Source organism: Scyliorhinus torazame, chromosome 6, assembly GCF_047496885.1.
Source record: "Scyliorhinus torazame isolate Kashiwa2021f chromosome 6, sScyTor2.1, whole genome shotgun sequence".
Lineage (NCBI taxonomy): Eukaryota > Metazoa > Chordata > Chondrichthyes > Carcharhiniformes > Scyliorhinidae > Scyliorhinus > Scyliorhinus torazame.
In genome coordinates this window covers 292,044,666-292,072,407 of record NC_092712.1, presented here as the reverse complement: position 1 = coordinate 292,072,407, position 27,742 = coordinate 292,044,666, and the positions used below count along the sequence as shown (strand labels likewise).

General features: G+C 46.0%; 1 protein-coding gene across 2 annotated transcripts in view; it reads left to right on the top strand.

The window, feature by feature from the left end:
* The first annotated feature begins 2,680 nt into the window (after positions 1–2,680).
* LOC140425502 (ankyrin repeat and SAM domain-containing protein 6-like) overlaps positions 2,681–27,742 on the top strand; it is a 72,817-nt gene continuing 47,755 nt past the window's right edge. The window contains exons 1-5 of one of the 2 annotated variants that reach the window (XR_011947877.1): positions 2,681–4,015; positions 7,624–7,668; positions 11,974–12,178; positions 12,672–12,778; positions 16,839–16,984. Coding sequence is in view for 1 of the 2 variants with exons in the window: in XM_072509840.1 (XP_072365941.1) it covers positions 3,175–4,015; positions 7,624–7,668; positions 11,974–12,178; positions 12,672–12,778; positions 16,839–16,984 (1,344 nt within the window). In the remaining variant the exon portion in view is untranslated. The remainder of the gene's footprint in view (positions 4,016–7,623; positions 7,669–11,973; positions 12,179–12,671; positions 12,779–16,838; positions 16,985–27,742) is intronic. The other variant, XM_072509840.1, reaches the window with a different exon arrangement.

Sequence of the window (27,742 nt, the reverse complement as noted above, 5' to 3'; positions counted from 1 at the left end):
CAGCTTCATGGTTGAGGGCTGCCACAATGTTATGTCGTGTGGTTCTCAGAATTCTGAAATAATCAACTATTTAACACAAATACTCAAACTTCTGTCAAGTGTATTTTTCCAGATCACACCATGTGTTGTAGAATGATACGTTGTCCCTTTGGTCCACTGAAATATAGGAGTGGCACTCTGGATATACATGTTTACCTACACTTAAACAATATAGCTTCTAAATCATTTAAAAATAATATAACAATATCAACAGAATCCTAATCAGATACACAATTCTGTCCATCAAGGTGTTATACAGCTTTGTTGAATTTGCTCCTCTATTAAACGACTTTTCAGGTGAAGGGAATGTGCAACTGAGCCATTCAGTCTTGAAAGATTATGGTTGAGCTGCTGTACCTGCTGATCTGTTAACTTGTGCTGATCGCAGCTGAATCGAAGACCGTTTGCTCTGTATGATTGTTTCAGATGTGGATGGTAATGAGGAGTCTCCTCTTCTGACTAGCAAAATTGAATTTTGCTCCTCATCCTCCTCCTCTTTCAGGTCCTAAGCGGGTGTTGGCAACCATGGACTTCCATTGGATTTGTCCACGATTATGCTTGGTAAAGTACTTCAGTGGTTTGCCATTGCCTTCTGCAGTATAGCTCTCCTGCTCTTAACTCCTGCCATCAGACATTCGTATATATAAGAGGACTAAAAGAGGCCATCGCCAGAAGAAACAAATTGTAAATTTTAACTGGATCATGGTTCCTGACTACAGATTCAGCAAAGTAATGTTGTCAAGATGGACTTACTTGTGGAAGAATTGGGGATGGGGAATTATGTATATTGCATGTGAAAAAATAGTTGTTACAATGTGTAGGAAGTTGTTGTATTTTACATGATTAGAATAAAAACACATCATGATGGTGGTGAATTTTTATATTTTCCAGGGGGCAAGTGTCGTGAAAATGTCTGATTTCATGATTTATAGTTTTAAGAGTATAACTTTTAGTTTGGGGTTTGAAATATGTGAATGCAAGATAAGTGGAAAACCTGGGTTAATAGTTGGAGGTGTGAAAATAGTAAAATATGTAGCCACTTTGAGTTTCTTTGTATACTTGAGATGTCTACAGTTGCCTTCAAATGAGTTTTCATTATTCATAGAACAAAGGGAAATTTTAGGATTGGGAGGTAACAGCCCAGATCCTCCAGATTTTAGATAGTCAGGGACCAGACATACCCCAGAAAATGCGCAATGGAGACTTTGGAAGGTTCTAACTCACTTACCTGTTAGACTTTAAAAAACAAGTCGAAATACAGCTGAGCCCTCCCCCTGACTGCCCCACACCCAGCAACCTTCTTGCTCCCTCCCCCCCCCCCCCCCCCCCCCCATGACCCTCAAACTCCTTACCTGACTTCATGAACCCCATTCTGGCCCTACGACTCCACCCACCCACCCCAACGCTCCAACTACATTTCTTGACCCCTTATCCAACCTGCTACCCATCACCCATTCTACCCTGGCATTAGAAGTGTGCAGATAAGAATCACAAAAATGGATTTAGAGATGAGGAACTTCAGTCACATAAATAGATTGGACAGATTGGGACCGTTTTTCTGGGAAAAGAGGTTGAAAGGACATTTGGTCCAGGTATGCAAAATCATGGGGGTATCTGGACACACTAGAACAGGAAAAGCTGTTTTCATTGGTGGAAGGATCAAGAACAAGAGGGCACAGATTAAGATTATTGGCAAAAGAAGCACTGGTGACATGAGGAAAAATGTTTTCACACAGCAAATGGTTGGGATCTGGAATGCACTGCTTGAGAATGTTTTTGAGGTTCAATTGAGGCATTTAAAAGGGAATTAGTTTATTATCTGAAAAGGAGGAATGTGCAGGGATATGGGAACAAGGCCAGGCATTGACACCAGGTAAATTGCACCTTCAGGACAGTGAAGATATAAAGGGCTGAATGGCATCTTTCTGTGCTGTAATCTGATTCTGTACACTGAACAGCTGAATTGTTTTTTTGAGTGCTGGGCAGGTTGGTCAGGAGAGTGCACTGATGCTGGACCAACCTTCTGACTAGTAGATTTGGAGGCTCTTGCGAAGGCATCACTGGTGGTACTTTTCCAGTGCTTTGAATTTATGCAAGACTCCAAAGCAGATGCGAGTGCAAGGATCAACGCTGCTGGTAAATCATTACTTTAAACTTTGGTTTGAGATCCTGTTCCCCAGTCTTAAACTCAACTTAACTGGCACGCTGGAGGCGAAGATGGATTTTGGCACCCACCTCTACCTTTATCCAGAGCGAGGTCCCAAGATCTGGACAACGGTCCACAATTTTCAGGATCCTACCTGCCTTTGATCTCAATCAATGACAACAAGCGTGCCGCCAGGGGAACAAAAACAGAATACGCTGGGCAATCTCGGCAGGTCTGACAGCATCTGTGGACAGAGGTGGGGTCTAACGTGCGAGTCTGGACGACTCTTTGTCGAAGCCTGGGGAGTTTGGTTGACAAGTCATCCAGACTGGAAACGTTAGCTCCCTCCACTCTCCACAGATGCTGTCAGACCTGTCGAGATTGCCCAGTATTTTCTGTTTTTATCTGAGTTGGTTGGTTTTCCTGGCGTTGAGTGAAATACCTTAGTCCCCTCACATGCTTTGGGGATGTTGCGGACCATGACCCGGGAGGGTTCAGTTTCTGAACGAGCTTTCATACAGTCACCTGGAGCTGAATGACTGCGGCTTGGAGTGACGTCAGTGCGGGAGGTCCTCAGCTGCGACACGCATGCTCACTCAGCCGGTACTGACCGGGGGCATCCGAATCGTCTCATTGTAACGCACGCACGTAACGTCATTCAACGCTGCTGTTGTCGCTCTGACAGACCCTTCGCCGACCCCGCCTCCCGCTCGCGCGACCATTGGCTGGTCAGACCCAGCCAGTGACGCGTGGGTGAACCGTCGCTTAGCTACCTTCTCGGAGGGAACTTCGAGGCGTTGAAGTTTGAAATGTGGTCGCGAGACGGAGAAACCTGATTGGTCCCCCGTCTCCCCTCCCCACACAGACAAGCGGAGGAAAAAAATCCCTTCACCGAAGCGATGTGGTTGGGTGCTGGCCTTGCGATGATGGGCGGCCGGACTGCGAGGAGGAGCTCATTCTTGCTGTTGCTGCCCCGGCGTTAAAAGGCGATGGAGTGCGGGATCCCCCCGACCTACCAGCTGCTGTTTCGCGCCTGTGAAGAAGGGAACTTGGAAAACGTCCGGCGGTTGCTGGAACCGGCGGTGCGAGACGGCGAGGAGGAGAAGGACGGGGAGGCGGCCGAGGAGGCGGCGGCCGGGGAGCCGGATTTCAGGGCCCCGCAGGTGCCCGTCGATTGCACGGACGACGACGGCAACACGGCGCTGCAGTTCGCGGCCGGCAACGGCCACGAGCACCTGGTGCGGTTCCTGCTGATGAAGGGCGCCTCGGTGGACAGCCGCAACCGCTACGGCTGGACGCCGCTCATGCAGGCGGCGCGCTTCGGCCAGCTGAGCGTGGCGCGCGTGCTGCTGGAGAACGGCGCCGACGCCAACGCCCCCAACAAGCTGGGCGCCGGCGTGCTGACGGCGGCGGCGCGCGGCGGCCACGCCGGCCTGGCGCGCGCCCTGCTGGAGAGCGGCGCCTGCGCGGATGCCGGCGCCCAGGTCTGCCGGCGGGGGCCCGAGGGGGTGGGGCAGCCGCCGCCGGCCCCCGCACTCACGGCGCTGATGGTGGCGGCGCAGCACGGCGCCGAGGCGGTGGTGCGGGCGCTGCTCGAGTGGGGGGCGGCCGCCGGAGCCGCCCCGGCCGGCCCTGCCGGCGGCTGGAGCGCGCTGATGCTGGCGGCCCTCAACGGCGAGTTGGCCGTGGCCCAGCAGCTGATGGACAGAGGGGCGGACCCCAATCAGGTCAATGTGGGAGGAATGACCGCCTTCGAGATCGCCTGCGCCTGCAAGCAGAAGGAGATGAGAGACTACCTGGACTCGAAGACCACCAACCGGCCAAAATCAGGTAAGTTGGCCTTAATACAAAAGCCGGACTTTGGGGGGGGGGGGGGGGGGGGTGCTGTAAATACTCAGCCGATCTGACAGCATCTGTGGAGAGAGAAACAGGAGTTTTCAGGCTGATGATGGGGAGACTTCCAACTGTGAAATAATGCAGACTTTGGAGAAAATCTTGCGCTTTTTTTGAATCAGAGTCCTGTTTTCAGCCTCCAGAGGCTTGAACACAGAATCCAGAACTGATGATTCAGGTGAAATTATAAATGCCATGTGACTATTCCAAAGGAGAGCAAGAGCATTTTGCCCAGATAGCCTTGTCAGTGTTTCTCTTTCATCACCAATTACTTAAATAATGTCGCCATTATCAGATTGCAGTTATTTGGACTTTGTTTTGTCCAAATTGGCTCCTGTGTTTCCGACAGTCCCGTGTACTTCAGAAGTACTTTAAGAAAAATTGGAGGACCCAATTCATTTTTCTTTCCAATTGAGGTTCAATTTAGCATGGCCAATTCATCTATGCTGCACATCTTTGGGTTGTGGGGGTAAGACTCACGGGGAGACTGTGCAATCTCCACACAAACTGACCCAGGTCCTCTGCGACTTCAGAAGTACTTAATCGACTATAAAATGCATTGGGACATCCTGATGTCATGAAAAACATATGCTGATTCCTTCTATTGCTACGGTTAACAGGTTGAGATTGGGGCTTGGAGATATTTGGATTGTTCGAACCATACTGTACATTGTGAAAGTCGTCCAGACTCGAAACGTTAGCTCCCTTCTCTCTCCACAGATGCTGTCACACCTGCTGAGATTGTCCAGTATCTTCTGTGTTTGTTGCTATTTGTTATGGGAGAGGTGTTGTCAGAACCCCAAAATGTATCATGGAGTTCAACCAACCTCCCCCGTTAATGGATTGTTGCTTTTGAAGCACATGGCTTGTTCCCCAGCTGTGGTATTACAATTCTGGACACGTGGTTTTTAAAACAAAACAATGTTTATTCCATGAACTCAAATTAACCTTTTAAATCAACATTGGATCTCTTAACACCCCTTACTTCAAAGATAACCCCAAAAATAATACAACACTAAATCCCTCAAAATGTTCCTTTAAACATCCAAAAGACTTCACCTTCAAAAACAGACATGAGGTTACAATCAATATATTTATAGTCTTTGGATTTGCAGACATCAACAGACCAGTTCTGTGTTTTCTTCTAGCAGCTCTCAGCAAAACACACAGACACTCCCAGCTTTCTCCTCAAACTGGCTTTTTCCTTTCAAGCATCTCTCAGCAAACCAGCCAGGCATCTTTTAGCTGCTCGCTCCCAAAACTGAAACTAAATACTACAAAATGGCAGAGCTAAAGCCCAGCTCCACCCACACTCTGACATCACTGTATTTCTTAAAGGTACATTGCTTAAACATCCATTTCTTACAGGCACTCTCACATGACATATTGATAACATGTCCTTGGGATTATTGATATACCGTTGCTCCTTATATCATTGTTACATAGGCAACTTGGGGTGGTGACGTGAGAGCAATAGTGTTGCTGTTCTTTGATTTTTTTTTTCTCCTAATTTCTAAATTTTGAAGTATATGTTGTGTTACCTGCGTGGTCAATAACACGTGTTACTCAATCCTTGGTTGATGGTGAGGTCCTCTGAATCTTGTTGAAGAAGACTCAAACTCGTCCAGTAACAACAAAGATTTATTGAGTAACTATAACTATAAATGCATGAGTTCTTTACCTTGACATGGAAACAAGGAATTGGTTAACAAGATTTAACAGTAATAACTAAACGTAACTCCACTAACTATCTATGTGATTCTGATGTTACCCTGTTCACAGTACACCCACGAGAGAGCGAGAGACCCTGTGTGGCTGCTTTTTATACCCCTGTTGGTCCAGCCCTCTAGTGATCATGTGGTGCTGCTATTTACCCATTAAACCCTTGTGTGCATGCACCTACAGAGATCACTACAGTATAGATGAATGGTTGCAGTGAATCCTGTCGTTATTTTATATTGCAGTTACAGGCTTCCAGTAGTGGAGGAGATGGATGTAAGAATTAGGAGCAGGAGTAGGCCACCTGGCCCCTCGCGCCTGCTCCGCCATTCAATAAGATCATGGCTGATCTTTTTGTGAATCCGCTCCACTTGCCTGCCCGCTCACCGTAACCTTGTATTCCTTTAATGTTCAAAAACCGATCTACCTTTGCCTTAAAATCATCTAACGAGGTAGCCTCAACTGTTTCACTGGGCAGGGAATTCCACAGATTCACGACCTTCAACTTGGTCCTAAATTTTGAGACTACGCCCCCTAGTTTTAGTTTCACCCGCCAGTGGAAACAACCTCCCAGCTTCTATCCTCTGTATTTATGTTTCTAAATTGAGTTAACTTGTGAATGCAGTTGATCTTTTTTTTAAATATAAATTTAGAGTACCCAATTATTTTCTTCCGATTGATGAGCAATTTAGCGTGGCCAATTCACCTCGCCTGCATGTCCTTGGGTTGTGGGGGTGAGACCCACACAAACACGATGAGAATGTGCAAACTCCACACGGACAGGGATCGAACCCGGCTTCTCAGCGCCGTGAGACCGCAGTGCTAACCACTATGTTACTTGATCTTCCTGACCACGATGCTGTAGATGTTTTAAAGCACGTTTCTTATTTTCTGGAGAGATCTACTGTCTGGGTTTACTGATATATACTTCAACAATCTTTTTAAATTTTAACCATACAATAAAAACAATGTGTTGAGTAAATAGTATTAAACCTTCTGAAAGCATGTTGTAAACCTGTGCTCAACACATTGTTTTTATTGTATGGTTAAAATTAAAAAAGATTGTTGAAGTATATATCAGTAAACCCAGACAGTAGATCTCTCCAGAAAATAAGCATGCAGACTTGATGGGCCAAATGGCCTCCTTCTGCACTATAAATTCTATGATCTATGATCCCGCACATCTTTTGGATTGTGGGGGCGAAACCCACACAAACACGGGGAGAATGTGCAAACTCCACACGAACAGTGACCCTGAGCCGGGATCTTGGAAAGAGCACCCTACCCAAGATCAACACCTCCACCCTAGCCCCATAACCCCACCCAACCCTAAGGGCAATTTTGGACACTAAGGGCAATTTATCATGGCCAATCCACCTAACCTGCAAATCTTTGGACTGTGGGAGGAAACCGGAGCACCCGGAGGAAACCGACGCACACACGGGGAGGATGTGCAGACTCCGCACAGACCGTGACCTAAGTCGGAATTGAACCTGGGACCCTGGAGCTGTGAAGCAATTGTGCTATCCACAATGCTACTGTGCTGCCCATTAGGTGGATTGGCCACACACTAAATTGCCCTTTAATTGTAAAAAATGAATTGGATACTCTAAATTTATTTTAAAAAATGATTGGATTATTGTAGCTTCTGTCACTAATGTCCCTGTAATGTAATTTTTCTTTGTTTGGTAGCTTTTATCAGTTAATTTAGTTATTGGTGTTTTGTGCACCAAGGGTTGAAAGATTTTCTCTGGAGAAGATTAATGAGGGAGAAAAACAAATGTTGCAGCATTAATGATAAAAATTTGTTTCTGCTTTGTCTACAGATGAAGAGAAAAGGAGACCAGATATATTTCATGCGCTGAAACTGGGTAAGCACTATACTCGTTAGTTGAAGTAGCTCTTGGATTTGTGACACAATTGGTTCTTGAAAACTGCATCTTCGGTCCAAACATTGTAAGTTGGATCTGGTTTTCCCACAGGAGCAATGCAATAAATAGGGGATTAGTTTAGATCGTTTACTTGGGATGGTTCTGCCGATGGTTGCATTCTAGTTACTCTGAAAGTGTTTGAAGAAATCAAAGTACTTTTAACTTCAGTCTGAGCCCTGAATTGGACAATCCCCATACTCTGAAACCCCCTCATGGAATTTTCCACCTCTGCCTATGGACCAGACTCGCATGTCCCCACCCAGCCTGACCCAATTCCCTCCCTGGGACAACCAAGGCCAGCCAAATCCTACCCACTTCTCCCTGGCCTGCCAACTTCACCGGGCCCTTTACAGCTGTCCGTAGTTTTTTGAAAGGAGGGAGGGGGAAGTGGCTTTTGAGTTCACCGGAGCTGGACTGTGCTGGGGCCAGGTTGGCCCAAGCAGCTCCTGCCAACTGAGCTTTCAAGAAATTTCCCAGAGCAGGTAAGTGTGTTTTAAACACTTGTAATTCCAGCGGGCCATGACTTTCTGACACTGGTTCGAAGTTATGGCATATCGTATCCACAAGTTTGCACTACCAACTATGTGGCATTCCCTCGGTAAGAACTTTTGGCCTCCTTATGTGCTCAAGTGGTAATACTGCCACTGAACCATGGCTGATGCTGGGGGGGCGGGGGCGGGGAGGGGGAGATTGAGCAGGACACCAGTTCCACATTTCTGACTTTGTCTGAGATGGCAGATGATGAGATTCACTTGTAGTTGAAGCTAAACGTACAAAAGCCTGCTTCCCAGTTTCTCTTGTCTTTCCTCCTTTTAATCTTTTCCAAAGTGCCCATCATCGGCTCTTTTTCTCACTCCACTCGTTAAGGTTCTACTGCTCGTGGTTCCCATTTTGCTAAAATTGTTAATGGTTTTCTTGGCTTTAGCATTGCCCCATTTTTCAAAAACACCATTATTGTCCTTCCCTCAAAAACATACCTTCAAATTTGTATTTTATCATTGATAACCTCCCCAAATTTAACCTGTTTTTTCCTATGGCACTCCAATGTAAATCTACCTTCCACTTTGGTGTTCCTGCTTTCTCCCCTTAGTCTATATACTTTGTGCTCTGTTCTGTCCTCCCTAAACCACCATCTATCTACTTTCAATCATTAGCCTTGTGATAGAATGGTCAATGACCCTTCTATCAGCACTTTCTTCCCAATTACCTGCTTGGCACTGCTCAGTTTGGGTCCTGGATGACTCCATTCCAGACCTCCTTACAGTCTTGACATGGACAAAAAGGCTGAATTCCAAAGATGACTGACATCAGCATTTAAGGGCTAGTTTAGTTCAGTGGGCAAGATAGCTGGTTTATGATGCAGAGCAAGGCCTGCTGCACGGGTTCAATTCCCGTACCAGCTGAGAATTCTGAATTCTCCCTCTGTGTACCCGAACAAGCGACGGAATGTGGCAACAAGGGGCTTTTCACAGTAACTTCATTGCAGTGTTAATGTGAGCCTACTTGTGACAATAAAGGGTATTTATTTATTAAGTAGTAGTGAAATTGACATCTGGGAATCTAGGGGACAACTCTCCACTAGTCCGAGTTTTAACTGATAAATTAAGATGGTTGCGGTTTGAAGGCCAACATATTGGCCCATGGCATTGTTGCAGGAGTTCCTTAGAATACAGTCCATGGCTCCGAAACATTCAGTCCTTCCACCATTGTCACACTGTGACTGCAGTGCAATGTGTACTACCTTCAACAGAACATCCCAAATCCACGATTTCTTACACCAAAAGGGACAAGAGCAGCTTGTGTGTGGGAACACCATCTCCAAATCAGACACAATCAGCAAAGAAAAATTACAGCACAGAAACAGGCCCTTCGGCCCTCCAAGCCTGCGCTGATCCAGATCCTCTATCTAAAACTGTTGCCTAGTTTCTAAGCATCTGTATCCCTCTGCTCCCTGCCCATTCATGTATCTGTCTAGATACATCTTAAATGACGCTATCGTGCCCGCCTCTACCACCTCCGCCGGCAATGCGTTCTAGGCACCCACCACCCTCTGCGTAAAGAACTTTCCACGCATATCTCCCTTAAACTTTTCCCTCTCACCTTGAACTCGTGACCCCTAGTAATTGAATCCCCCACTCTGGGGGAAAAAGCTTCTTGCTATCCACCCTGTCTATACCTCTCATGATTTTGTAGACATCAATAAGGTCTCCCCTCAACCTCCGTCTTTCTAATGAAAATAATCCTAATCTACTCAACCTCTCTTCATAGCTAGCACCCTCCATACCAGGCAACATCCTGGTGAACCTCCTCTGCACCTTCTCCAAAGCATCCACATTCTTTTGGTAATGTGGTGACCAGAACTGTACGCAGTATTCCAAATGTGGCCGAACCAAAGTCTTATACAACTGTAACATGACCTGCCAACTCTTGTACTCAATATCCCTTCCGATGAAGGAAAGCCGTATGCCTTCTTGACCACTCTATCGACCTGCGCAGCCACCATAAGGGTACAATGGACCTGAACATCCAGATCTCTCTGTACATCAATTTTCCCCAGGGCTTTTTAATTTACCGTATAGTTTGCTCTTGAATTGGACCTTCCAAAATGCATCACCTCTCATAATTTTGTAGACCTCAATCAGGTCCTCCCTCAAGCTCCGTCTTTCCAACGAAAACAATCCTAATCTACTCAACCTTTCTTCATAGCTAGCATCCTCCATATCAGGCAACATCCTGGTGAACCTCCTCTGCATCAATTTTCCCCAGGACTCTTCCATTGACCGTATAGTCCGCTCTTGAATTAGATCTTCCAAAATGCATCACCTCGTATTTGCCTGGATTGAACTCCATCTGCCATTTCTCTGCCCAACTCTCCAATCTATCTATATTTTGCTGTATTCTCTGACAGTCCTCCTCGCTATCTGCAACTCCACCACTCTTAGTATCATCTGCAATCTTGCTAATCAGACCACCTATACCTTCGTCCAGATCATTTATGTATATCACAAACAACAGTGGTCCCAGCACGGATCCCTGTGGGACACCACTGGTCACAGTTCTCCATTTTGAGAAACTCCCTTCCACTACTACTCTCTGTCTCCTGTTGCCCAGCCAGTTCTTTATCCATCTAGCTAGTACACCCTGGACCCCATGAGACTTCACTTTCTCCATCAGCCTACCATGGGGAACCTTATAAAATGCCTTACTGAAGTCCATGTATATGACATCTATAGCCCTTCCCTCATCAATCAGCTTTGTCGCTTCCTCAAAGAATTCTATTAAGTTGGTAAGACATGACCTTCCCTGCACTTGAAAATATATCTGTTTCGTCATTGTGTCAAAGCCTTGGAGCTCCGCCTCACGGGACCGAGGACCCGGGTTCAATCCTGGCCCCGAGTCACTGTCTGTGTGGAGTTTGCACATTCTCCCTGTGTCTGCATGGGTCTCATCCCCACAACCCAAAGATGTGTAGAGTAAGTTGGTTGATCATGCTAAATTGCCCCTTAATCGGGGGGAAAAAAGAAGAACTGGGTGCTTTATATAAAAGAAAAACCCTGGAACTCGCTAGCTGCAGCATGGTGAACTAACAACCACTGCAATGGTTCAAGAAGATTGTCCCCTCCTCCGCGCCACCTTCTCATGGTAATTGCGGTTGGCAATAAATGCTGGCCCTTCCAGCAACACCTGCATCCTGTGCTGTGAATGAATAAAAGAAAAATTGTGATCTGGACTGTACTGCTTGAAAGGATAGTGGAAGTAACTTCCAAAAGGGAAATGGATATGTATTTGGAAAAAGTAAAATTTGTATTAGTAAGGGAGAAAGTGTTGTTCGCATACTCTTGGAATCTAGTGTATTTGCATCCCATCCTTCCTTTCACTTGTATCAATGGTAGTAGATCTTTTAACTGCCTTTGGATGGGTATGGGAGCATAAACTTTGAAAAATCCTTCCTTTGTGTCTATACACAAGTTCTTTCTCTCTCCCTAACTTTAAAAACTTTGTTTTGAGTAAGGTTTTTATTATCTGCTGAATGTTGACATTTGTTTCTTTACTGTTTTTTTAACTTATTCCTCTACCTGTTCAGATGTGTTGCCTTAGGATGGATCTTATCTTTAAATGTGCTATGTAAATACACTAACTTGCAGTATGGTGCCTACACTAAGCTTCTCAAAATATTGCAAACAGTTTTTCAGAATTTGCTGTTTCCCTTCTGTAATCTTCTGCATTTTCTTTGTTTGTAAATAGGAAGCTATCAGTTGGTGAAGGAGATTCTTGATGAAGATGCAATTCAGGCCAATGTCATTAATGCAGATAGTGCCTCTCCATTAATGATTGCTGCCATGACGGGTCAGCTAGACCTTGTACAGCTTCTTAGTGAGAGAAATTCTGATATTGACAAGCAAGATGGTGTACATGGGTGGACAGCCTTAATGCAAGCTACTTACCATGGGTACATAAAACAAACTATTTCATAATATTTTCATATTTGTTGAGCTATTTTGCCTGGGTAAATTATAGGCACTGTAATTAAATTTCATGAATCAAGCAGCAAGAGCCAGGAGGTTGCTGTTTAAGTTTGAGTGTAAGGAGCAAGTTTATGCTTTGGCTCTGCATTAATTTGTTTAATTAGTCTTTGCCAGCTAAAAAAAAGAGACTTTTCTGGCACTAAATCCAAAACTAAGATAGCACTGTTGCAGCTATACATCTTTCTACGTTATTTTGTACCATACTTTAGTGCTCTGTGTTTCATGCTTGAGTTTCCCTTGTAGCATTTGAGATCTTGACGATTCCAAGATGTACCTTGAACTTTTCCATTGTAAAGCCACAAGTCTGGTCCATTTGAATATGAAGGGGAAAAAAAATCAATTCCCTGTTTCAATACAGTTCAGGATATTTGCAGTGTGATACTAAATTATAGTACGTCTTCTGAATTTTTTTTTCAGGAGCAAAGATGTAGTGAAGTACTTATTGGTTCAAGGAGCAGATGTCAACCTCCGTGCCAAAAATGGAGTAACTGCATTTGACCTCGTAATGCTGCTAAATGATCCAGGTAAATTAAACCAAGACCTCTATGATTGATATTTATCTATTGTCACATGAAGCGAAGTACAGTGAAAAGTATTTTTATGCGGCCAAGGGAATGTTCACAGTACATACATAGTTGACAAAAGAATAATCGACAGAGTACATTGACAAATGGTACATCAACAAATAGTTATTGGTTACATTGCAGAACAAGGGCCAAACAAGCAATACACTTGCAAGAGCAGCATAGGGCGTCATGAATAGTGTTCTTACAGGGAACTGATCAGTCCGAGGGAGAGTCGTTGAGGGGTCTAGTAGCTGTGGGGAAGAAGCTGTTCCTATGGCTGGATGTGCGGGTCTTCAGACTTCTGTATCTTCTGCCTGATGGGCAGCATGGTATCTGCTACCGCGCTGCCCTTTTCTGCCTGAGGGCAGCGCGGTAGCACAAGTGGATAGCACTGTGGCTTCACAGCGCCAGGGTCCCAGGTCGATTCCCTGCTGGGTCACGGTGTGCGCGGAGTCTGCACGTTCTCTAACATGTCACTAACTGTTATAATTCGATGTGGAGGGGTCAAATAACCCCCTCCTATATCCTCTCCTGATTTGATCACAACCGGGTTTTATTTGTTTGAAAAGGGTATATCTGCCAATTTAGTGAGTACTTAACTGCTCATGTGCGGCAATCATAAAATAACCAATAGAAGAGGTATTCTTCAGTTTAACAAAGCGTGAGGTTAGAATCACAATAAAATAAAATATACATTGACTTTCGTGTGTGTGTATAAAAAGCTTTGTCACGTATACGGATTACTGAATGAGGAAGGATAGGTCAATTAAATTTGGAGTCTATTTAAAAAAAAATGCAGTCTAGTTTAGTGACTCAGCTTCAGACTGAACTCAATGGCCTCTGCTAACCACTTGATGTAGATGACTGAGTAAGTTGGCCTTTGGGAGATGGTAGTGTTGGGTTTTTTTTTTTGTTGAAGAAATCTGTTTGCAGCAAGAATCTCTGGATGTTCAGTCAGCAAATGAGGCTTTCTGGGTAGCTTGTAGAGAAAGAGGCAGGAAGGACCCCACTTGGGTCTTCTCACTCGGAGAAATTATGTGCATAAAACATGTTGGCTTGTCATGCGATCCTCTGCAACTGCCAGAGGGATTTAAAAAAAAAAAATGTGTATTCCAAAGGTGACTTTATTAGCTCGTGCCTGGAAGCTAATTTAGCCAAGGTTCCATTGTCCAAGCGATCAGTCTTAATCCTCCATCCCTAACATTTAAATACCTTGATAAAAGCAAATTACTGCAGATGCTGGAATCTGAAACAGAAAACACTGGACAATCTCCACTGGCCTGACAGCATCTGTGACAGAGTCACCCAGACCCCAAACTGGAGCTCACTTCTCCTGCCACAGATGCTGTCAGACCTGCTGAGATTGTCCAATATTTTCTGTTTTTGTATTTTAAATACTGTGGGTAATTTCCATAGATGCTTTACTAGTCAGGAGGTGAGTCAATAGAACCCCAACAGTGCAGACGGAAGCCATTCAGCCCATCAAGTCTGCGATGAGCCTCTGAAAGAGCACGCCACCGTCATACTCCCTGAAGCCATTGTCATTGCAGACACAAAATTGGAATGTGTCCGAATGCAAATTGTGGTTGGCCATCTCAGGCGGAGTTTCTGTTCATAAAAATTCAATTCCAGTTTCCAGCTGGTGGATTGAAAACCATTATTTGGGCATAAAGCACATTTCATGACACTAGCATTGAATCGCTTGTCCACATTTTCAATTTTGAATAGATTTTTGCTATTAGCCAATTACCTGCAACAACCATTGTGCGACTAGTAGTAGAAATTATTCAAGACCGAAGAAGTAATTCAGTATTGTCTGGATGTGATCTGTTTTTGTTGTAACTGTCTTACAATTAGGAATGCAAAGCACTGACCGATACCAAGTGAGAGAAAAAGGAGGATAAGATAAGGGTGAAGGAAAAGCATACTTTAAAAGAAAATTTAAAAAAATTAAAGCCTTCAAGAATCATAGAATTTACAGTGCAGAAGGAGGCCATTTGGCCCATCAGGTCTGCACCGGTTCTTGGAAAGAGCACCCCACTTAAGCCCTCACCTCCACCCTATCCCCGTAAACCAGTAACCCCACCTAACCCAAGGGCAATTTAACATGGACAATCCACCTAACCTGCACATCTTTGGACTGTGGGAGGAAACCGGAGCACTCTGAGGCAACCCACGCAGACACTGGGAGAGCGTGCAGACTTTGCACAGACAGATGTGGTAAAGCAGAGAACCAAGGTTTTGGGATCTCCAGTCGGTTACAGTGCCTTTACTAATGCTTCATCGGGCGACACAAAGCAGCCGTACCAGTTTCGACCTGTCTTTCAATTGCAATTTAGATTTTAAGCAGCGTTTCTATTTTAGTCCGTACGTATTAACTAAAATATCCAGACACTGTAGTAAAAGCTTAAAATGCACAGCAAGTTAATTAACTTGTCTTTCTCTATCAGGTGCTAATGTTTTAGCTGTAAACGTTCACCTGACCGTTGCAGTCAGTTCAGAGAAGTCCTTTTATAGCGCAGACGAGGATAAGCCAGGACATATCCAAGAAAATCAACAGGGTGGAGAGAATAGGTAACCGTTGCATTAGTCCACCACTTTTACAAGAACATTTACTTGAATAGTCATAGTCTATCAACAAATAGTCTACCAACAAAGTTTTGTAAAAAGGAGTAACCACAAATTTAACCTCGCGTAAAGGATAGCGCTTTTGTTTGACAAGGGTGTTAAAGGGCACAGAACTAAAGTGAATAGATGAAGTTAAGGTACAGGTCAGCCATGACTGAATTGAGTGGCAGAACAGATTTGAGGAAGTGAGTGGGCTACTCTTGTTCCTGTAATGTTATGTTCTTCCAATGTGAACATGACTTGGCTGTTCAAGGTGTGAACAGCACCATCTGTATTAAGGAATTTACAATGCTTTCAAAAATGCCTGAATAGGCACTCCTCTTTGCCATTTGATTTAATTCAGCACGTCTTTGGATATTGAGTGGCAGTGACATTCCAAGAGAGAAGTGTTCTGTAGGTCTCTCTTCTACATGTATACTTAGCTTGAAGGTCATCTGTTTTCCAGATAAATTCCAGGATTTGGCTGTGCATTCACAGCATGAGAGCTATATAAACATAGGGGGCATGGCAGCATGGTGACACAGTGGTTAGCCCTGCTGCCTCACGATCAGGTCCCAGGTTCGATCCTGGTCCTGGGTCACTGTTCGTGTGGAGTTTGCACATTCTCCCCGTGCTTGCGTGGGTTTCGTCCCCCAACCCAAAGATGTGCAGGGTAGGTGGATTGGCCATGCTAAATTGCCCCTTAAATTTATAATAAAATAAAAAAATATAGGAGGCATTGAGTCAAAAGTCTTGCATTACTTTCAGCAATTTTTAGTGGTCTGGAAATTCACCACATGATGAGAAAGGTGAGGGGTATGTGGTGTAATTTACACTGTAAATTTTGATGGCATGGAGATTAATAAAAGCCTTCAAAAAGTTTGGACTTTGAAATGATGAGCCTCAATGCACTGTTTGATTTTTCATCCAGCCTTCCTTCCACACACCTATTTAGTCACTGAGGCTCTTTCCTTCCATCACCACCATAATCCCTGTTGCTTGCCCTCTAGACTGTTTTTGGTCAATTATGTTTCAGGCAAAACAATCTTGCTCTCAAAAATTGAAGTTTTGTGGTTTGTTAGAATAGTCACTTCGCTTGAAAATCCAAGTTCAGATCTAACATGAACTAATTGCATTCAGGTAATTAATTTCCAAGACTGGTTACATGTGCAAAAAGCAACTATTTTCTGCTGTAGCAAAAATGTTCTTGTGATTGAGGCCATACGAACTTAGTGTTGAATGTTGCTGAATCTGGTTCCTTCTCCTTATATTTGTAACTTGAGTATGTTGCAGCTGTCCCACCTCACTTGACCCTCTCAGGAAAGGTCAAGTATTTTTTTATAGCAGTTTGACTTTTCCGGAGTTTGATCAAATATTCTAGTAAAATTATATATTTTTTGTTGTCATTTAGATACGGAACTTGTGCGACTTCTGGCATCTGTCTGCATGCAAGTTGATAAAGAGAAGAGCAAGCCAAAATCCAAGACAATGTCTCGTTCAAAAAGTAAAATATCTTTAAACATTCCTGTACCTCCAGATGACAAAGGGGGATTAAAGGTATAATAATTGTTTGAACCAGGCAAGTGTTTTTTACAGTGTCATTGTTTTGTGAGTTTTAAAAATAAGCTCTCCTTTTAACTTGGCTCACCCTGGTTTTAGTGACTATCCAAAGAGAATGATGCCCGTTTTCTAGCTTGGGGTGTTGATGAGCTTCTGTGACATAGTTAGAATTGATTTATATTACCTCCTGTGATACTTTTTATTCTATGAATTGATATTGCCATAAGTACATTATACAGCGTCACACACTATTGTACTAAGATGGATTCTGTTTTACCTTGGTCTGATCCTTTATGGTCACTGTTGCCGATTCTTTTTCTACTTGGTCTTTATGTGGCTCTGTTCCAATTAGGGCAATCAGTGAATTTGCCTTTCTTTCTATGCTACCTATGTCCGAATGCTTAGAGTCGCCAGGTATCGAATGATACCAGCACAAGTTTCAACCGGCTATCGATCAAAGAGCCAAACACCAGTTAGTTAGTTCAAGGTCAAGGGTACTTTATTTACACACAATTAGTCATGCAACATAAACACTACTAGTTAACTACACCTATCAACTAAGATAACCTGTACTTAACTTCGGGCACCCGGCTTAGGTCAGAAAACAGTGGCCGCTGTTCAATTCTGGATCTCTCTGGTTCGAAGGAGTAACTGCTGCTCAGCTTGGCTCATCAGTCTGGTAACGGGCGTTGAACTTGGACTTGCTTCTGGTGTTGCTACGATTGACGATGACCGGGGTACCAAGGCCAAAAGAGAGCGAACATATGGCAAACTCTTCTTATACTCGGGGGGGGGGGGGGGGGGGGGGGGGGGTTCGCGCTCTTTTGGGCGGTCCTTCGATTTGGACCTTACTAATTGGGTGATCCCTGATCACTCCGTTCGATTCCATAGCCAATAAGTGGGCGGGGATCTGGATAGCTGCGCGTGTCCCAAGCCGTCACTGACCCCGTTGTTTGCGTTTCCCTTGAACAGGGAGTGGCGCCAAAATGTCTGGGACTGTCCTGGTTGCTTGAGTACCAGTCCTTTGTTTTGGGGAAGATGGGCCATCAAATGCTAATCGGCCTGATTAACATGCTAATGGGACGGAGTTTCGATACCGTCTGGACTTTTGCTGACAAATATGCATTTCCGGCTCTGAACCTGCCTGATTCTTGGCTTGCCCATTTTACCCGCCAGTCTTTGCGAGTTCCTCTGCACCTAGTTGGAAGTGTCCATTCCAGATGGCTACAGTCACAAATTAATGATGATGAGCCGTCACCTTGTTGGTGATTAATTAATATTTCGGAGGGAGGTTTGTAAATTGGCAACAACCTATAAATCACTTGGTCAAATTTACAAGCTCAGAGGAAGAAAATGGAAGTTATTAGCTTTACTGTTCTCTAGTTTCCTTATCTTTCCAATTGTGGTTTCATCCATATCCAGCATAACATAGAAGCCATTGAGGTAGCTAGATTTTTACAAAAATCAATTTTTAAGCATTATCTGAAGTAACTTGACAATTATATACAAAAGGCTGCTCTGTTGCTCTTTTCTTTATCTCTACCACAGTGTATGTTTGACCATATACGGTGGACAAATGATCTCACAATTTGTTGAGTACAATAATAGTTTATTAACATACACAAGGTTATTTACTTAATCAATCATGCGTTCATGCACATTGGACTATAAACACTTAAACGACCTTAACTTAACTTCCAGGTGACCGGCAAATACAGAGCAGAATATGGTCTTCTGATTTCTGGTAGTCTGGCAGTGCTGGAGTTCTGGTAGGTCGGCTGTGTCCTCTATTCTGGTCCCTCTGTGAATGGCATGGGCTTTTGGCTGGTGGTGGATTCACCGTTGTTTTGGCTGTCGATGCTGCAGTCGCGAGAGAGCTACTGAGCTTGTGCTGCGCCTTTCAATCTGCTTGGATTTCCAAGCCCCTTTTGTGGGCGATCTCTGGGCCATTGTCAAATCAATTGATCAGGGCTCGTTGTCAATCAATTGATCAGGGCTCCCTCACCCTGATCGATCAAGTCCAATCAGGGGCTACTGCATAGATTTTGGAGTGGGCACTCAGTGGCCATGCCTGGATGTATTGGGAGCAGGGGCTTGGGTCCCGCTGTGATTGACAGGATAGTTCTATTGTTCCTGGGAAGATACCTTTTAATGGCATTTTTCCTTTGTTTGTTTCTGCATAAGTTTGAGCTACAGCTTTGTATATTTGCAGCCTGTCTGTGTTCAGGCTTGGCCAAATTTCCCAACCTTCTTTGAGGGAGGCCATTTTAGATGGCCACAGTTCGTTTGTTACTATAACTGTTTAGGTTTAAGATGGACAAAGTGGAGTTTTCCTGGACTGGGAGGTAGAGCTGGTGACCGGCATAAAGCTTTGCACTCCTCTCTCTCTGGGTACCGATTTAACTGGTTTGTCGGGGAGATTAATGTTGCGGATTTTTTTTTGTCCACTGCTTTCTTATGAGTTCTGAGGCCGAATGTACGGGGCAGTTTCCCTCAGCAAAATCTAACTGTCGGTGTGGTGAAGGCACAACAAAAGTTGCGCAGTGTTAATATCTGCGACAGTAAACATGAGCACACACTCCACCCATTACCCACTTTGCCTGATAAAACCTAGTTACAGTTGTGTATATATACATCACCTTTTTCTTGCCCGCGCTAATTTACTTTATTGTACAGAGAGGTTTATTTCGGCCTTCGTTTAACTTTTGTTACCTCCTGGATCGGCCTATAGTTCCTCTCCCTTTCCCATTGCCGTGTCTCTGCTCCTCCTCCTCCTCTCTCTCTTCCCCCACCCCGGGTTGCACTGATCAGTTCCTCATCTATCTTGTTTTTTAAAAAAATTCTTTGCTTGCTCTTCGTTGCTGGCCTCGAACAGGTTTTGGAACAGGCCGACAAACTGCCCCCAAGTATCCAGGAAGCATTCCTCCGACCCTCGGATGGTGTACATAACCTTCTCCAGGTTGAGAAATTCCGAGAGATCAGCAAGCCAGTCTGTAGCCATGGGTGGTGCTCACGATTGCCAGCCGAGCATATGATTAGGGAAGCGAAAGCAAGGGCGCTAGCCCCCTTCCCCATGTGTAGTTCTGGCTGCTCTGATACCCCGAAGGTTGCCACTATCGGGCATAGCTTCACCCTCACCCCACAACCTTGGACATTGCCTCGGAGAAGGCTGTCCAGAACGCAGCAAGTTTTGGGCAAGCCCAAAACATGTGGGTGTGGTTGGCCGGATCCCTCTGGCACTGTTCACATTTATTCTCCACCTCCGGGAAGAACCTGCTCATTCGGGTTCTGGTCAGGTGTGCTCTGTGCACCACTTTGAGCCGTATTAGACTGAGCCTTCTGCAGGAAGAGGTGGAGTTAGCCCTGCTCAGTGCTTCGCTCCAGAGTCCCCACCCTACCTCTGTCCCCAGTTTGTCCTCCAATTTTTGTCTGACCTCGTCCAGTGGAGTCTGGGCTCTGTCCAGTAGCTGTCCGTATATTTTCCCACATAGCCCCCCCCTTCTCGCTGCTTGTGCCTATCAGGTCCTCCAGTAGTGTGGTTTCTGGGTCCCCGGGGTGCCGTACTGTCTCTTTGCGGAGGGAGTATTTTGTTTGGAGGTGTCTCATTTCCTGTCCTTTTGCTAGTTTCCACTTGCTCGTCAGTCCGTCCACTGTCGCCAAGTCTGTGCCTTATGTAGAAGTCCCCAACTATCCGTGTGCCTCTGTCCCGCCTCCATCTTTTTAAAGTGGTATCTAGCATGGCTGGGGGGAATCTGTGATTGTTGCATATGGGTGCCATGGGGGAAAATTTTGTTATCCCAAAGTGTTGTCTCAGCTGGGTCCACGTTCTTCGCATGGCCGCTACCACTGGGCTCGTTGTGTATCTTGTGGAGGATGGGAGTGCTGCTGTAGCCAGGGCCCGGAGGGACATTCCTTTTGCAGGATGCCTCCTCCATTTGTACCCAATCTGTGCCGTGCTCCTGTACCCACCCCCTCACTCTTTCTGTTGTTGCTGCCCAGTGGTAGTATTGTAGGTTTGGTCAGGCCCAAGGCCCATTTGATTTTCAATCTTTGCAGTGTCTGTTTGGGAATTCTTGGGTTCTTTACCCCCCCCCCCCCCACACACACACACACACACAAACGCCATGATTAGACTGTCTACGTTTTGGAAAAAGCCTTGGGGATGAAGATCGGTATGGATCTAAACAGAAAGAGGAACCTTGGGCGTACGTTCATCTTGATCGTCTGCACTCTCCCCGCCAGGGACAGTGGGAGTGAGCCCCACCCTTGAAGGTCTTTTCTTACTTCCTCCACCAGGCTGGTCAGGTTCCACTTGTGGATCTGTGTCCAGCCTCTGGCTATCTGGATCCCCAGGTAACGGAATCTGTTCTGGGCCGTTTTAAACGGGAGCCCCTCCAGCTCTGTCCCTCCACCGTTTGTGTTCACTGGGCATGCCTCACTTTTCCCCTTGTTAAGTTTGTAGCCCGTGAAGGTTCCAAACTCTCTCAGTATTTCAGTATTGCCTTCAGTCCCTCCTTGACATAGAGGAGCAGGTCATCTGCATAAAGTGAGATGCTGTCTCCTCTCTGGATTCCCTTCCAGTTTTCCGCGTCCCACAGGGCTATCACCAGGGGTTCGATTGCTAGTGCGAAGAAGAGTGGGAACAGGGGGCAACCCTGTCTTCCTCTCTGTAACTGGAAGTAATCAGAGCTGGTGGTGGTAGTTTGGATGCTCGCTTTGGGAGCATTCTACAGGAGCCTCTCCCAGGCGGGGAACCCTGCTCCTAGCCCAAACTGTTCAGTACCTCGAGGAGGTAATTCCATTAGATTCTGTCGAAGGCCGTTGCTGCATCCAGGGAGACGATCACCGCTGGTGTCATTATTACGTTCAGCAGCCGCCTGATGTTCGCTGTGAGTTGCCGACCCTTGACAAAGCCCGTTTGGCCCTCTGCGACCACCTCAGGTACGCAGTCCTCCAGCCTTTTGGCCAGGACCTTTGCGAGTATTTTCGTATCCCCGTTCAGCAGTGAATTGGGGCTGTATGATCCACATTCTGTCAGGTCTTTAACTTATCTGTATCAGATAAATTGTGGCCTGCGGTAGCATGGGGGGCAGGGTGCCCCTTGCCAGTGAAATGAAAATCAATGAAATGAAAATCGCTTATTGTCACAGGTAGGCTTCAAGTGAAGTTACTGTGAAAAGCCCCTAGTCGCCACACTCCGACGCCTGTTCGGGGAGGCTGGTACGGGAATCGAACCGTGCTGCTGGCCTGCCTTGGTCTGCTTTCAAAGCCAGCGATTTAGCCCTGTGCTAAACAGCCCCTATAAACAAGCCCACGTACATGTCCCTCGACTGGTGCAAATGTTTTGTAGCAGTCCACCGGGAACCCGTCGGGTCCTGGTGCCTTCCCCGCCTGCATGGAGCTGATGCTCTCCATGATTTCTCCCAGATCTATTGGTGCTTCCAGCTCCCCCCTTCCAACTTCCCCCACACCTGGTAGTTCCAGTCCGTCTCGGTCCTGCACATAGTTGAAGTCGTCCCCCCATGATCAGTTGTGTCAAGGTCGGGGATTTCCGCCATGTTCTTCTTTATGACTTCTGTGTCGTTCCAGTTGGGAGCATACACATTTACCAGTAAGACCGGTGCCCCTTCCAGGACACCGCTGATCATGACGTACCGTCCCCCTGGGTCAGTAACTGTCTCGGTTTCCGTAAACCTCGTCCTCTTGCGAACTAATATTGCTACACCCTAGCCCTCGTCCCGTAGCATGTCCCACCCAACCCTTCCCTACCTGCAGTCGGCTCTTCTCCCTCAGGTGCATCTCTTGTAGGTAGATTATGTCTGATTTTAGGCTGTTTAGGGGGGCGAAGACTCTGGATCTTTTCACTGGGCCGTTTGAGTCCCCTTATATTCCAGGTAACAATCCTGGTGGAGGGTTTCTGACCCCCCCAGTCCTGCAGGATCACCCATACTTACCTGGTGGACGCGCCCCTGCTCTCTGGGATTTCCCTTTGTTAGGGGGCCGTCCAAAACGGATTTCGGGGTTTTGTTCGGGGGGCACCCAACATGGCAGCCAGATATGTGGACGCCATGTGGTTGCGCCGCTGCACTCGGGTCTCGTTTCGCCCTGAAGCCCTCCCAAGTGGCTGTTTGTGGCGCCATCTTAGTTCCTCGCCCTGCTCCATGCCTCCTGAGGCTTGTATCTGTACTGCTTCTCTACCTCACGCTTCTGTTTGCTTCTCTTTTTTGTTCTGTGCTCTCCCCCTGACTCCTCCTGTGTTCTCTCTCCCCCCCCCCCCCCCCCCCTCTTTGTGCCAGGTGCACGTCCCCTCCCTTGAGAGGCGTGCCGTGACCTTCCTTTCTTTCTGTCCTCCTGTGTTGGCCCTCCTCACTAGCATGGTGGCCCCCCTCTGGTACTTTCCCTGCTCTGGCCCTGTTTTACCTTCCTCTTACTAGCCCTTGTCTCGCTCTCCTGTCCGCTTTTCTCACACTCACCTCCCTTGCTCCGTTCCCCCCCATTGCATTGAGAGACGAAACGAGGCAGCACAGTCCTGTGCAAAACACATTACACATTTGTACAGTTCATGATCTTATTGTGTTAAGTAGTAAAAATGAGACCTCTCATCGCCATACATTCAATGCCATAAATCCTGTTGTGACCAATCATGCCATGATTGAATTTGGCTGTGTTTGTGTAACCCACCTCTTCATTCACCTGATGAAGGAACTGCGCTCCGAAAGCTAGTGATTCGAAGCAATAGTAATGACCAGATTTTGTTGTAGTGATTTACACTTGGTTTAGATTTTACCCCAAAGGATACTCACTGCTTTTCTTTTCCATAATTGAACCACATTGCTACTTGCTCTCCACCTTAAACTGCTATATTAGATAAAAGAATAAGTTAGCCACATGTTCCAGGTTGCCTGCCCCTTTTGTTAAGTATATAGATGGATGATTTAGACCTTAAGACATAGGAGCAGAATTAAGCCACTTGGCCCATCGAGTCAGCTCCGCCATTCAATCATGGCTGATATTTTCTCATCTCCATTCTCCTGCCTTCTCCCCATAACCCCTGATCCCCTTATTAATCAAGAACCTATCTATCTCTGTCTTAAAGACACTCAGTGAATTGGCCTCCACAGCATTCTGCGGCCAAGAGAGCTGCAGATTCACCACCCTCTGGCTGAAGAAATTTCTCCTCATCTCTGTTTTAAAAAAAAAAAAAAAAAAAAAATTTTTATTAAAGGTTTTCGTAAAATATCAATAACAAAATGAGAAAGAAAAAAGAGCCCAACAGGGTTAAGTACAAAACACAATCTAAAAAAGCAACCCCCCAAACCCCCCCCCCCCCCGTACCTAAATAATAAATTAACATTAACACCCCGACTTAAGACAACAGGTGTATACACCCCCACAGACCCTTCCAGTGTAGATAACATAAACAAAAATAAAGTAACCCCCCCCCCCCCCACCCCCCGAGCTGCTGCTGCCGCCATTGACCAATGTCTAGCGTTCTGCCAGAAAGTCTAAGAACGGTTGCCACCGCCTAAAGAACCCTTGTACCGACCCTCTCAAGGCGAATTTCACCCTCTCCAATTTAATGAGCCCTGCCATATCGCTGATCCAGGATTCCACGTTTGGGGGCCTCGTATCTTTCCACTGAAGGAGAATCCTTCGCTGGGCTACCAGGGACGCAAAGGCCAGAATTCTGGCCTCTTTCGCCTCCTGCACTCCCGGCTCTTCTGCCACCCCAAATACTGCGAGCCCCCAGCCCGGTTTGACCCTGGATCCTACCACCCTCGACACCGTCCTCGCTACGCCCTTCCAAAATTCCTCCAGCGCTGGGCATGCCCAGAACATATGGGTGTGATTTGCTGGGCTCCCTGAGCACCTAACACACCTGTCCTCACCCCCAAAGAACCTGCTCATCCTTGTCCCGGTCATGTGTGCCCTGTGCAGCACCTTAAACTGTATGAGGCTGAGCCTCGCGCATGAAGAGGAAGAGTTCACCCTCCCTAGGGCATCTGCCCACGTCCCCTCTTCGATCTCCTCGCCCAACTCCTCCTCCCACTAACCTTTCAACTCCACCACCGAGGCCTCCTCCTGCATCACCTGGTAAGTTTCCGAGATCCCCCCCCCCCCCCGAGATCACCCTGTCCTGTACTCTCATCTCTGTTTTAAAGGATCGTCCCTTTAATCTGAGATGGTGTCCTCTGGTTCTAGTTTTTTCTACAAGTGGCAACATCCTCTCCAAGTCCACTCTATCCAGGCCTCGCTGTATCTTGTACGTTTCAATAAGATCCCGTCTCATCCTTCTCCATAAACTCCAACTGAGTACAGACCCAGAGTCTTCAAACGTTACTCATACAACAAGTTCTTCATTCCAGGGGTCATTCTTGTGAACCTCCTCAGGACCCTTTCCAAGGCCAGCACATCCTTCCTTAAGATACGGAGCCCAAAACTGCTCACAATACTCCAAATGGGGTTTGACCAGAGCCTTGTACAGCTTCAGAAGTATATCCCTGATCTTGTATTCTAGCCCTCTTGGCATGAATGCTAAAATTGTATTTGCCTTCCTAACTGCCGCCTGAAGCTGCACATTAACTGTAAGAGAATCGTGAACAAGGAGTCCCAAGTCCCTTTGTGCTTCTGATTTCCTAAGCATTTCCCCATTTAGAAAATAGTCTATGCCCAAATTCCTCCTTCCCAAGTGCATAACCTCACACTTTTCCACATTGTATTTCATTTGCCACTTCACTGCCCACACTCCTAGCTTGTCCAAGTCCTTCTGCAGCCCCCTTGCTTCCTCAATACCACCTGCCCCTCTACAGATCTTTGTAAGAGCTGAAAACTTAGTAAAAATGTCTTCAGTACCTTCTTCCACATCATTAATGTATATTGTAAAAAGTTGTGGTCCCAGCACAGACCCCTGAGGCACACCACTAGTCACCGGCTGCCATCCTGAAAAAGACCCCTTTATCCCAACTCTTTGCTTTCTGCCAGTCAGCCAACCCTCTATCCATGCCAGGATTTTACCCTGAACACCAGGAACTCTTAACTTATTTAACAATCTCCTATGCGGCACCTTGTCAAAGGCCTTCTGGAAATCTAAATAAATCACGTCCGCTGGTTCTCCTTTGTCTAACTTGCTTGTTACCCCCTCAAAGAACTCTTAACGGATTTGTCAGACACGACCTCCCTTTGACAAAGCCACGCTGACTCAGCCCAATTTTACCATGCACTTTCAAGTGCTTCGCGATCTCTTCTTTAATAACGGACTCTAAAATCTTACCAATGACCGAAGTCTGGCTAACCGGCCTATAATTTCCCGTCTTCTGCCTCCCTCCCTTCTTAAACAGTGGTGTTACATTTGCCACCTTCCAGTCCTCTGGGACCCTTCCTACCTCCAATGATTCCTGAAAGATCATCACTGATGCCGTCACAATTTTCTCAGCTATCTCTTTTAGAACCCTGGGGTGTAGTCCATCTGGTCCAGGTGACTTATCCACCTTCAGACCTTTCAGTTTCCCCAGAACCTTCTCCTTGGTATTGGTTGCTGCACTCACCTCTGCCCCCTGGTTCTCCTGGAGTTCAGGCATCCCACTGGTGTCTTCCACCGTGAAGACTGATGCAAAGTAACTATTCAGTTCGTCTGCCATTTCTTTGTTTCCTATTATTACTTCTCCAGCCACATTTTCTAGTGGTCCAGTGTCTATTTTTGCCTCTCTCTTACCTTTTATATATTGAAAAAACCTCTTCCCATCTTCCTTTATATTACTAGCTAGCTTGCACTCATACTTCATCTTCTCCCCCCATATTGCTTTTTTTAGTTGTCCTCTGCTCACTTTTAACGGCTTCCTAATCCTCTGGTTTTCCACTAATCCTCGCTACTTTGTATGCTTTTTCTTTAGCCTTTATGCTGTCCTTGACATCCTTCGTCAGCCATGGATACCTTGTCCTCCCCTTAGAATGTTTCCTCCTCCTTGGGATGAATTTCTGTTGTGCCTCCCTAATAACCCCCAAAATGCCTGCCATTGCTGTTCCACTGTCTTCCCTGCTAAGCTCTTTCACCAATCAACTCTGGCCAGCTCCTCCCTCCTGTCTTTGTACTTACCCTTATTTAATTGTAATACCGTTATATCTGATTGCAGCGTCTCCCTCATTCCGCAGGGTAAATTCTATCATATTGTGGTCACTGCTCCCTAAGGGTTCCTTCACCTTAAGTTCCCTAATCAAGTCTGCCTCATTGCAAGTCACCAAATCCAGAATTGTCTGTTCCCTAGTGGGCTCTGTCACCATCTGCTCCAAAAAACAACTCTTCGACGTTCCACTAATTCCATTTCTTGGGATCCACTACCAACCTGATTTTCCCAGTCCACCTGCATATTGAAGTTCCCCCATGATTATTGTAATATTGCCTTTTTACATGCCTTTTCTATCTCCTGATTTATTTTCTGCCCCACATAGAACGATACAGCGCAGTACAGGCCCTTCGGCCCACGATGTTGCACCGAAACAAAAGCCATCTAACCTACACTATGCCATTATCATCCATATGTTTATCCAATAAACTTTTAAATGCCCTCAATGTTGGCGAGTTCACTACTGTAGCAGGTAGGGCATTCCACGGCCTCACTACTCTTTGCGTAAAGAACCTACCTCTGACCTCTGTCCTATATCTATTACCCCTCAGTTTAAAGCTATGTCCCCTCGTGCCAGCCATTTCCATCCGCGGGAGAAGGCTCTCACTGTCCACCCTATCTAACCCCCTGATCA